The sequence below is a fragment of the Gasterosteus aculeatus genome, chromosome 20 (assembly GCF_964276395.1).
Source record: "Gasterosteus aculeatus chromosome 20, fGasAcu3.hap1.1, whole genome shotgun sequence".
In the NCBI taxonomy this organism is placed as follows: Eukaryota; Metazoa; Chordata; class Actinopteri; order Perciformes; family Gasterosteidae; genus Gasterosteus; species Gasterosteus aculeatus.
This window is the reverse complement of record NC_135707.1, coordinates 10,296,175-10,308,030: the sequence shown is the minus strand read 5'-3', so window position 1 is coordinate 10,308,030 and position 11,856 is coordinate 10,296,175. Positions and strand designations below refer to the sequence as shown.

The 11,856-nt window shown below is 44.2% G+C and overlaps 2 protein-coding genes across 4 annotated transcripts; both read right to left on the bottom strand.

Moving 5' to 3' along the window:
- Positions 1 to 685: 685 nt before the first annotated feature.
- Positions 686 to 2,121, bottom strand: snx10b (sorting nexin 10b). The gene is made up of 5 exons (XM_040165621.2): positions 1,964 to 2,121; positions 1,784 to 1,884; positions 1,584 to 1,685; positions 1,304 to 1,513; positions 686 to 1,146 (listed from the first exon to the last, which is right to left on the bottom strand). The coding sequence occupies exons 1-5, from the start codon at positions 2,054 to 2,056 to the stop codon at positions 1,023 to 1,025; spliced, it is 630 nt and encodes a 209-aa protein (XP_040021555.1). The 5' UTR covers positions 2,057 to 2,121; the 3' UTR covers positions 686 to 1,022.
- A 515-nt stretch (positions 2,122 to 2,636) lies between these two features.
- Positions 2,637 to 5,851, bottom strand: cbx3b (chromobox homolog 3b). 3 transcript variants are annotated; one of them, XM_078095119.1, is made up of 5 exons: positions 5,310 to 5,851; positions 4,872 to 5,012; positions 4,606 to 4,765; positions 4,088 to 4,260; positions 2,637 to 3,624 (listed from the first exon to the last, which is right to left on the bottom strand). In XM_078095119.1, exons 2-5 carry the CDS (start codon positions 5,009 to 5,011, stop codon positions 3,504 to 3,506), a joined length of 594 nt encoding a protein of 197 aa, XP_077951245.1. In that variant the 5' UTR covers position 5,012; positions 5,310 to 5,851; the 3' UTR covers positions 2,637 to 3,503. The 3 variants fall into 3 exon arrangements, with proteins under 3 accessions (XP_077951245.1, XP_077951246.1, XP_040021556.2); XM_078095120.1 differs by having other exon boundaries at positions 5,100 to 5,743; XM_040165622.2 differs by having other exon boundaries at positions 5,325 to 5,518.
- Positions 5,852 to 11,856: the final 6,005 nt, after the last annotated feature.

Genomic DNA, 11,856 nt, shown 5'->3' with positions numbered 1-11,856 from the left:
AGAGAGCTGGTAACCAGTCGATCTGATGGGTTTAAATGCGACTGGGCTACTGTGGCTCAGAGTTAACAGCCAGTGGACCAGAGTCACAGGCCATTAAAAGCAGAGTCAACAGCATACAGGTCGGACTGAAACACATAGATTAAACATTTCAATCCATGGGATTAACATGGGAATAACAAGCTATTTAAGATGCTACAGGAAAGGTTCCAGATAACATATACTGATATATGTGTGTTTCCAGAGTTTCCAGAGTATATATGTATAGTATGTATATACTATACATATATACTCTGGAAATGAGACGTTACTTTAAGCACTTTAAGACATCACAATCAACTAAAGGATAAAATATGAACAGTAGACTCCACCAGACATCAACACTTGCAGTTGCGTGTGTGCCGCCAGTCTCCCATTTTCTCTAAACATGTGAGTTGTTGCTGCGGCCGCTGTGGCGTTGATGTTGTGTCAATGTAGCCTTTCTACTTCGTGGCCCCTCAGACAGGAGCGAGTCCATTGGGACCCCACGGGACGTCCTACCAGCCACGCACCTGACAGGGGGGCAGTCTGGGGGCTCTGCGGGGACCCCATTACACATCGTACTGCAAAACACAAGTTGAAGAGCTCCCCACACCTTTCAGTTCATTAGAAGAGGGAGGTCTGTCACAGGAAGAGACATCAGGCCGTCACTGCTTGAGGACTTTTAATCTGGACACATTTGGTAACAATACACCTTGTGAATGACCATAATTAGAGACGCTTCTGCTGGGCTTGTTTATGAAGTCAATATGTACAGTTGTGATGTGTGTGCTCATGGGGTAAGTAGTTATACAAACAGATGGATGTACCAACACTGCCATCTCCAGGGAAGTTGTTGCTACAACCTTATAGCTACGAACAGACTGTACATGGTTCAAACTGAAACGTCCCAATGAGAATAGAATAAGTGAAATACTTAAAGCACTTTGGAGTATGACGGGGTAACAGGCAAATGTATTTTTCACAGGTCCAGTGAAACAACGTTCTCATGTAGAACCACACGGGCAGCTGATGGTTTCCTCCTGGCTGGTCCCCATGAACGAAGCTGCACCGTCTGCTTTGTTTGTTGGAAAATCTTTATTCCGAAGCTCTGGATCTGTACATTCTGAGCTGTAATAAAAGACACAAGGAAAAGGGGAAGGGAAGTAAATACAATTTCTTAATTTGGACAACAAAGTTGTCACGTAATCTGTCCCTGAAATCAGTGAGTCAGTACATAAAAGCTCGCTGGCCTTATGAACTTTAGTAGTGGAGGAATGTTACAAACCTGTCTGAGTCAGAGTCACAAGACATGCTGGGGTCCTTCTGCATATCCTCTTCAGAGCGGAATCGCCTCAGGCCGCAGCGCTGCACCGCCTGGGCCACAGAGTAGAGGGTCTGTCCGGCAGCACAGGCCTGCATCTTGGACACGCTCAGCCGCGACTGCAGGAAAAGATGCAGGCAGCTGTCTGACAGCAGCAGAGGGTTCTGCAGGATCCTGGGGGTCAAGGGGGGGGGGGGGTTCAGTACATTGGAGTGCTTGTGAGAACGCTGCCTGTTGTTCTTACTGTTCCAAAAACTTCTGCAGCCCTTTCATCCGCTCAGTGATCTGTCGGCTGCTGTTCAGGCTGAAGAAGGGGTTCTTTGGGGGCAGCTCTGGAAGCCGCGCCCTGAGAAGAATAACATAAATACACCTTGAAGATGACGCAAATCGAAGTGCAGGTAACTGTTATCGTGGGAAACCCTAAAGCGTGTGAGATTGACTTACATTAGCTGTGAGTTTGCCTGTAGTTTCTGCCTGAGCCATACGAACTCACTGTACCTCCTTCGCACGGTCGAGATCTTCTTGGTAAAGCACACGCTGTCGGTCTGGAACAGGACACGAGCGGGACGCACATTACAGTAAATGCTGAATGTAGAGAGAATCTTATTTTCTCATTTTACTCACCTGCAAACAAATTTCGTAGTCTATGTAGGCGTGCCAAAAGTCATTCTTTTGTATCCGAGGGTCCCGCACCCAGACACTGACCACCTGCGGCATAGAGAAGGCAGGAGAGACACTGAACTGACTGCGTTGTGGAAAAGAGGAAATGTTTTATTGACAGATAGAGGAAGTTCAATGACAAACAGAGGAAGATCGGAAAATTGCACCAAATATGCTTTTGTTGCTCGAGACAAAAAACAAGTGTTTTATTTAGCCTGGAACCTGACTACAGTACAGTAAGGCGTCTGAGCCCAACTTGTGTCATTCAAGGTCTTTTAATGACTAAAACTTAAGTTAAAGTATAAAGTTATACTTTAACTTAAGAGTTAAAGTATAACTTTAGACCTACCTGAGTCACAAATGTTCTCTCCGTAACAAGTGCCTTTTTTCCAACCTTTATTGATTAGGAGCAAAGGTTCCAAAATAAAGTCACGATGTAGATACGCTCTTCTTCCCAACCATGAAGTCATAAAACAAAAAAGTCTCCACAACAACATGGAATGTATTTCTTATGGAGTCCTTTAGACTGTGAAAAAAACACAGTGCCTTCATTAGTATTTTTAAATGGATAATTTGTTAATTTGACGTTCATACCAAATCATTTAACACATGACAAATGTGACCGTACTAAAAAAGGTTTCATTAAAACGTTTCCTTTATTCACAGATCGATGGTCAACAGCTACAGTAGTTCAGTAGGAGGAGTGTTTTCAGAAGGTTTACGCTTCAGCCGAGTGTCCCGTAACAGTTATGAGAGACATGTCTCAGTGGACGGGGCAGTTAAAATACAGGTTCCATGTGCACACACCTGTATAATGACTACAAGACAATGCCGTTTGTACGCTCTCATAATGGGATCAATTTAACAATGCATTTTTCATGAAAGGTGCAAATCAACATTTTTTTCCTCAATTTTTTCAATTGTGCCAGGACTTTGTGTAACCATGATTAGATTACATGACTGATTAGAAGTGAGGACATTTCTGGTGGGCACTTATAATGTTCCACATGAAACAAATGTGATTTCTCCACGTGACAGTAACAGCTGTGACAATAAAACACACACAAGATAAAACAACAAAAGTTAAAACAGTTCAACAATCTTCACCTCTGACTAAAAGCTACATGTAGGAATAAATCTGACTCGGAAATATTACATCAAAACCAACCAAAAAACAACAACACATGACCACAGTGTTTGAGTCTGCTTACGCGAGACCAGAGCTGCTGCTACAAGTTAATCTGATCTCAAATCAGCTGCACTACACAACAGGTTAGTTTCAGTCATTGAGCACCGCAGGGGGAGGGGGGGGTGGGGGAGGGGGGGGGCAGGGTGCACTAAAAGCCAAAATCCCCGCCGAGGACCTTGCACCTGCCAGGATGGGGAATTCTACCCGCGGCGTGATTTTTCACTCGCCGTGCCTCTGAGGTCGGCTGAAGGAGGACACTTGATGGAGGTTGAAGCGAGCGTCAGGCCGCTCGTCAGTTCGCCTCTGCGCCGCGTCTCACTGCTCCTCCTCGCCGCAGTGCCACGTCAGCTTCTTCTCGTAGAAGTCGATGACCACCTGGGGGCACCTGGCGCTGGCCTCGCGGGCCGGCAGCAGCGCCACATCGCTGGAGTTCTTCCTGTAGGGGTACACACGCCATTAGGATGGCAGCCTTTAATGTTTCAGCAGCGTCACAAAGTCACGCAAGTTTTCAGAAGGTCATTTTGAACAAAGGAGACTGAAAAATAGCCTTTAGTATTTAATATTTTATCCAATTTTACTGTATTTTGATATATTGTCAGTTTATTGTGTTTCAAATGTTCAAATAAGAATCAAATCGTTGTCCTTGTGTAAAGCACGTTGAAATACGTGTGTTTGACAGTCCGACGTCTGAGTTTGTCTCCTCTGTTAATTATCTATTTTCATGACATTCTCTCTGCACAACAAGATGAGACGCCTACCAAAAAAAACCCAACACCAGACGCTCCATCCTCCTTCCTGAGGACTGAACATGCAGTTTGCAGCTGTCACCATCAGACAAACATCTACCGAGCCCCTGGCGTTCACTCAAGGACAAGGAGAAGAGGAAGTGGTGGAGTTACCATTTGACGAGGAACATGAGCTCGCCCTGTCTGTCCGTGGAGCCGATGATGCATTCAGGCTCCCGGTAAGCGCTGAGGTCGGTCGGGGTGTCCGACTGCCTGTCGCCCGGCTCGCTGTTGCTCTGCACAGTTTGAGGCTGCTGCTGCTGCTGCTGCTGAGGCTGCATGCAGGACTGCAAAGAGAACGTCAGGGACAAACAAGGAGCAGACCTGTTCAGAGAGAGATTTCAGTTCCAGGAGCATTGTGAAACGAGCCACCTCCACATGCCAGTTAGTGTCACAATCGGCCTTGAAACCCCCCCCCAAAAAAAAACAAGGAACCAAATCTTGCAAAATAGTCACATGTTTTCAGTCAAATCCAGAGCAGTTTCTGTTGTGATATAAAGTTTCCTGGATTACTTAATAATGCTCTATATAAATAGCATCCAATAGGTATTTTACAGATTTGGGAGCAGAAGTTGTGTGAATAACATGGAAAGAACAAACACACACTGCCACGGCATTTATCACACACTCACAATTTCCGTCTCCTGCTCGGTCATTTCTTCTTTGGGAATTAACTGTCGCTCGGCTCGTTGATCTTCCTCATTCCCCTCCGGGAAGTGAGTGTTTCTCAGGAACTCGTCAATGAGCTCGGGGCAGTCCAGATTGTCCTCTGGTTCCCACGTGTTCTCTGCACTGTAAAAAAAAAAATAATAATACACAAAAGGGAGAATACGCTTGAATGTCGAGCAGAAGCGAAACAATGACAATCACGCAATGTGAGAACGCAAATCTCTCTCACTCAGTGAAACCTTTCCACTTGAGGAAGTACTCCGCTCTCCCGTCAAAGATTCTGCGGCGAATTATTTTTTCTACCACAAAGTCCTGGACAACCGGAGTCTCCTCAGTCTTCCTCTGTTTGGCAGTCTGCTTCTTTCTCATCCTGCCGTGAATGAGACGCCAGTTAATGACAAACATAAACGAAGTAGCATTAATATTTGTTCCCCCCCCCGTGATTCTAGCGCAACACCTGCGGTCTCTTTCGGGAGCACATTATTCCCACGGTACAAAAACGCAACACGTTAGTTTCTACACAGGTGTACACAGTTAAGCTTTCGCGTCTTTATGAAGATTATTGCGCAGGGAGAAAAACAAAAAACAACAACAGCAGCCAGACATCGCACGGAAAACGTGCCCGATGGTGCGCCAAACGCCCCAGGACTGAACAATGTGCACGTACGCTGTCGGTGTTTACTTAATCTCGGCGGACAGCGCGCCGCGCCGCTGCTCGGCTCTGGTTCGGCGCACGTCGCAGGGAGGCTCGCGTGCACGCGGCGCCGAGGACGCCGTTTGTGCGCAAATGTGTCGCCCGGCGCGTTGACACGAGCGAAACAACTTTGCTCGCGAATGACATTAAAGATGGCCGTGGATGCTCGGAGGAAGGAAGTGGTTGCCAAGGGAAAAGGTCATGCCAGGGAAAAAAAACCGGGAGGAGACGACGGGGACGCGCACGCCGCCGACCAATCAGAGCGCAGTCCGTCCGGCGGTCCGGAACAGGCCCGCCACCCACGGGCGTCCGCGGGGACGACACTCGCCTCACCACGCACGGGTTTTACATCGTTGTCATTTGAAGAAAATATGCATTCCGTTGAAGAAAAGAAATCTCAGCATTTTTAAAAAACGTGTTTTTAAGGAGCATATTATATAACATTTTTGTGGTGCTACTTTATGTTTATGCTCTATTCCATTCCGTTTTGGACCAAAAGAAGAATTATCTTTTTTTACTTTACATTTATTTATTGCCATTATTGGTAGCGTGTTACTTCTACAATAATCACATGTTACAATATCTCATCAACATAGAATATGAAAAATTACATCTGTGCAATACATCTGTAACACCATTAAAATGCAGCTTGAGGTATAGAAAACAATATTCCACGAATATAATATTAGGCGTATACAAACTAGATACATTTAGTCTCATAGAATTTTCTGTTAGTACATTTGGTTGCTGACACGTTTAGTTATTCTATGAATAAGATCAGATCAAATAATCCTTTATCAATCACAGGATTTTACTGGCATTAATTCACAGGATTTACAGCAGCATATTGAAAGTTGAAACAAGATACATAGTACAAGAAACAAGATCAAAAACGTAGCATTACTAAATTATTTAGCATTTTTATTTTTTACCTCACAACCTCCTAAACTCCTAAAAGAAAACACCCTGTGGTGAATTTGATTGACAGCTCCACTTCAGCCAATTGAAATCCCCAATGTTCTTTTTTCCCCCCACCAGTACTGCACACTGGGTTTGTAACAAACCACCAGGTGGCGCTGCCTGCTTGTATTGGACTGCCGAGTCTGCTCCTGCTCCCAGTCAACTATGTGAATGGAGTTATGCTGGAAAACACATGGGAGCATGTCTGATACCATCTCATGCTTAAAGCAGGATCACGTAACATTACTGTAGCATTCATTACAACAGTAACATAAAATGCATCACAGATTCTGGCATGCCAACAGTAATAGCAGCACATGTCCCTGTGTGTCCCAGTTCTGAGAATGAATATCTCCATTTCATTTTCAACGAAGACACGGCAGGGGGGCCTGGGGATGTGATTAAAAGCTGTTTTTGTTAAAAGGCTGGCAGGCAATGAATGTTTCGTCTATCATATCCAGAAAAGGAGCTTAATGATCAGGCCGTCAGACGGACCAGGAATCTTGTCTTATGCATCCATGTTTGGTCAATTGGGCCACATAGGACTCCCATCGAACTCTCATTTAAGTGCATAAATGTAGGCGATGGGAACTGCAGGTTCTCAGTTGAGAAAACATAGGTGGAATGCTGCTGTTTTCCACTGGGTTGAACATCGCCACAATTAAATAGCATTTTCTGTCTTTGCTCACACACCCTTGTTTAAAATGGGCCACTTATTCATTTTAATCCTATAAGATGAATATTTGTACAGTGCCGGCGCTTTACATTTGCTAATAAGGAACGTTTTTGGTTTCATAAGTTGCCTTTATAAATAGCCAATAGTCATTAATAGGCTTTACCCTCCAATTTATCAAGTCGGCAATTTACGCAAATAAGGCGAGGCAATTTTATTTGTATTGCACATTTCAACAACAAGGCAATTAAAAGTGCTTCACATAAAACCATTAAAAGCATCCAAACATAATAAAGAAAGGAGATTTACAAGCAAAGTGTAAACTAATTGTTTATCAATGGATTCTGGTCCAGACATTTTGGGGTTGATTAAAGGATTCTCTCCTGCTTTTATCAATACTTATTCATTCCATTTGAACCATACTAAGCATCACTACATTATGTATTTAACATTAATATGATCATGTATAACTTGTAAACCCTCTTTAAGGCTGCACACTATTATAACCTCTGACCAGTTGCTGTTGGCTCTTTCAGGGTTTTAGTACCGTAACTGAACGGCTAATAGGTTTGAGCTGTTGTTGCAGGCGCGGGAATGGAAATAATACTCCAGTGAGGTCCTGCCTGGATTTACAGCCCAGTCTGGTGTGGATCCCTCTGGGGTATCTTAACCAAACTCTGGAAAGTCAGGGGATTGTTTCAGACAAAATGTCTAGATTTACAACTCTTTTTGCACATTCACATTTATGGGATGAACTGACAAATAACAAATAGTGAGAAAGGATAAACAGACATCTCTGGGTGGTAAAATCAGATGTTTTTATTAGAGAACCAAGAAAAAATTAAATGACTATCCGGATTGTACTATTTGGAGTTTAAGGGAGTTATAGAATATGTTATATTTTTTTATGAAATAAATTACATATCTTGTGTTTGTAGCCTAGATGACACAACAACAGGCATTTAACGGAGTGATTTGAAGCCTATTTTTGTGGCTAAAATCTAACAGACTGAACCTCAGATGGACCAGGGCACTAAAAATGAAATACAGATGTTGATTAAATGACATGCTCCAGTGAAAAGGGTGAAAAGATATATATCCCGTTGAGCCGCCATCCCTTAAATCAGCTTAGTTCTCCCCCGGACAAGCACATTCCTGGAGCCCTGTGTGAATGCAGCCCTCATACAGAAGGGCCTTGAGAGCCACCTTGTCAGAGCAGAAATGAGTCCAGATGGCCGGATCCCGCTGAGAGGGGCCGTGGACGGAGTGAGTAGTGGTCTGTTCGGCTCAGGCCGGGCCTGACTGGCTGCTTTTCACGCTGAGGGCCCCTGGCGTTCCCTCATGCCGCCTCGAGGCTCTCCGGTTACTGCGAGGACGTTCGCGTTGGTCCGTTATGTTATGTTATGTTAATAAGCAGTGAAACAGTAACATGGCTGGCTGGTCTCATGGCTGACTGACTGATTTATCGATTGACCGCATATTGCAGTATTTTCTTTGAGGTCATTAGTATTTTGTTTAATGTAGAAACACACATCTGCAGTGTAAGAGCTCAGGTGCTTGACTCTCACCAGCTCTCTCACCACTGCAGGAGCCCCCATCACCTCCATCGGCTCTGCGCGCTGAATCAATCTGTCTCCGGGGCAACGGGCTCCAGCATAGTTTACAGTACATTCCTTTGTTTGATTGCTGAAGCCTTGGAGAGAAAAAGTGACTTTACATGAATAACGTGGGACGGCGGACCACCTGCGTTTGATTGCGGAAATCTGTCTCCTGTTTCAGAGCCCTTATTGTGCCCCCCCGATACTTTCTGCAGTGTTATTCTATACCGTGTCCAGGAGGGGGTTGTTATTGCTTTGCTTTGTTACTTGGAATCAATACGGCCGGAATGTATATCCTCAGAGTATTCACCTAACTGCAGGTTTTGATTGAAAAATACATTTTCAAACCATAAATGCCAGTCGAGATCACTGAAGCATCACATACATTCAATAAGGTTTGTGAAAGGATGTGAAATCTTAATCCAGATTGTTTTTATGTAGAATCTATGTAGAGATAATAACGTTAATAACAATAACTACAATTAATATGTAGTTCTGTAGTTCTGAACATTACTTAGTTCACTGCATTAGAGCTGAAACATACTGCATGACTGAGAATCAGAAACCAACAAACTGCACTTTTGGCAAAATACAGAGTTGATTATTCATCTCCACTTGAAAGCGGAGTTTTGGGGCAGAAAACGTCAGTGAATGTTGTTTTATTGTTTCATTTTAGGTGGTAACTTCATCCCAAGCTGCACTTCTTGGCGGGGGGGGTTCCTGCCCCGAACCCATCAGATCCCGTGACACTGTGATTGACAGGTGAATAGTACCAATGACAACCAACCCCCCTCCCCCCCCAGGGGCCAACGTGCCACCGAGTGAATAAATAAGAGTACAAGAGAGAAAGATGGCCTTTGAACGTATTACCCCCCTTCTTCTACTTCTGCCCCCCCCCCCCTCCCCTCCAGTCACTGTGTGTCATTCTGCTCTCTTCTCTTTCTTTTCTCTGGGAGGGTGTTTTGTTCTTGTGAGGTTTTTGTGGCAGATGGAGCTCGTTGACTTGGGGCAGAGTAAGACGTGGAGCCCAAATGAAGTCTTTTCAGCGGGACTTGGAGGAATGTGTCAGTTAGCTCATGGAAGTGAGAATGTCGGGGGGCGGGGGGGTTGGGCGGGGTTTAGAGAGAAAAGGTAATTATACTTCTTTTGAAGGTCATGAAATGAATGTTATTTTTTACTTCCAAGGCAAATTATTAATGTTCTTGGTGAAAATGAAGAAACAGGTTTTTTAGGCTGCAAAATTGAATCTGAGTAAGATTTAATGCTGCCATTTTCTGATGTAGCATAATTATAAATGTTGATTTTTGTTATGTAATGTGAGACCAATACTCACAGCAACTGACTTTTGATGGATTGCCCTCCGCCGGTTTCTCACAAAGCAACGAGCGCTGCTGTCATGCAGCGATTGTTTGCGTTCCTGTGTCCGACGTCAGTCACACATCCTCTTCCATATCAGTTTCTCCAGACGTTAAGTGCTCCCTTTCAAAGCGTCCCATCACCACCCACTGAACCCAAACCAGGAACTCTCCTTTCAATCCGTTTTTTCCCCCTCATAAGCGTAGCGGCATTTATTTTGTCAGGTTTAACCGAGCAGGATATGACATGTTAACTGAGTTTTATAGAGGCTGGAAGGTGTATTTTTGCCTTTCCTTGTTTTGACTTGGCTTAGAAGTAACATCTCTTCTTCCTACTTATGATATGAATATGAAATCTGTGCACGATGGCAGGACTCTTAGTGCACTTTCAGCGAGTAGACAGCTGAATAGTATCTCATCGTTGAGTGGTGCAGACCTTTGCCTTGGTAAATCTCCTTGTCACTGTGCAGCTGCTGGTTGTCAACTCTCATTGAGTGCAGCTCCACAAACCACCGAATGCAGTCTGTTGACCTTTCACTCCTTCTCTTTCTCACAGCTGTATGCTTTGAACTTTACATTTGCTCCCCATCCAATCAAGAATCACCTCCTTAAATCCCACTTCTCCCTCTTCTGGCTGCAGAAAACCGGCCCTTCTGCAATCAAACTCTGGGTCTTCTCTGCATGGGTCTTGATGCAACGCTTTCCCTCAAATAAAGCATGTTTCCTTTCTGGCTCCTGCGGATCTCAGGCTTTTTTATACGCAAAAAAGTACTGTGATGATGACAGATTTCAGCTCAGTCAGGCCTGTGCCAGCTCCACGCTTTCCGAAGGCTAAGAGGTTCCTTTAGGCTCCAGCATGAGCACATGGTGGGACGAACCAGCTTGTGAGTCCTGTCTGCCTGCCATCTGGAAAAGAACAGCTTCAAGCAGGTTCTGCCCGTAATCACCCTGCAAACTCTGAACAAAGGCAGAGCGGTTTCCAGAGTTTTGATGGAAATAGGCCATAGTTACTATAGTTACTCAGTCTATTCCAAGAAGTAAACTGTTTGGGTTGAAAGCATTACGGTCAGGTTTGAGAAGTTGTATTTGGTTTTGATGAGGTTGGGGAGAAAATTAAATGAACAGATGGACTTTTAAGTAAATCATTCAATCTGTCAATCTGTCAGTCAGTAAGAGATATGCTGTCTCTGTGTTTTGGGGTTTGTACGACAACACACATTCACTTGCAGGGAACTGTTTTTTTCTAGTAATTAGATATCAGGATTGACTTAATACCACATTTGTACAGTAAATATGAAGCTACAGTCAGCAGCCGGGTAGCTTAGTTTAATGCAAACACAATGGAGTAGCCCGGCTTTGTCCAAAGGAAACCAAATGTACCCACCAGGACCTCCAAAGGTCACTAATTAACATCACGAATGATCTGTTCATAACAGGTATTAAACACACACATACAATGGAGCATCTTAAAAGCCCTCCACTCACACTTTTGATGTGTCATTTAGGTATTTTCTTTTTAAACATAAAATCCAAACGTCATGCCCGCTTCATGCAGAGATTTGCCAGGTCGGCAGAAGTGACAAAGTTGGTACTTATTTTGCTTTTTTCCCCCATTCTATTGAACTATTCATGGGACTTTGTGTGTAGGCTACAACCCTATGAGCGCTGTCTGTGAATTTCTTTAAAGTATTATCACATCTCATCCCCATTCATGTTGCCGAGACTTCAGCCGTGCCTTGAGTTTGGCCATTCGGAACAGCCACAAACCCTTTTTCCCTCCGATGTGGTTGAACATGCTATTTCATACCCAAACCGTGACCTGCCTACTGTGGTTCCATAGTTAGTGTAGAGATGATAAAGGGATGTTCCACCGACACAAAGTCAGTACCCATATTTACAAAAATGTCCAATTGATGGCTGACCTGATTGCTCTC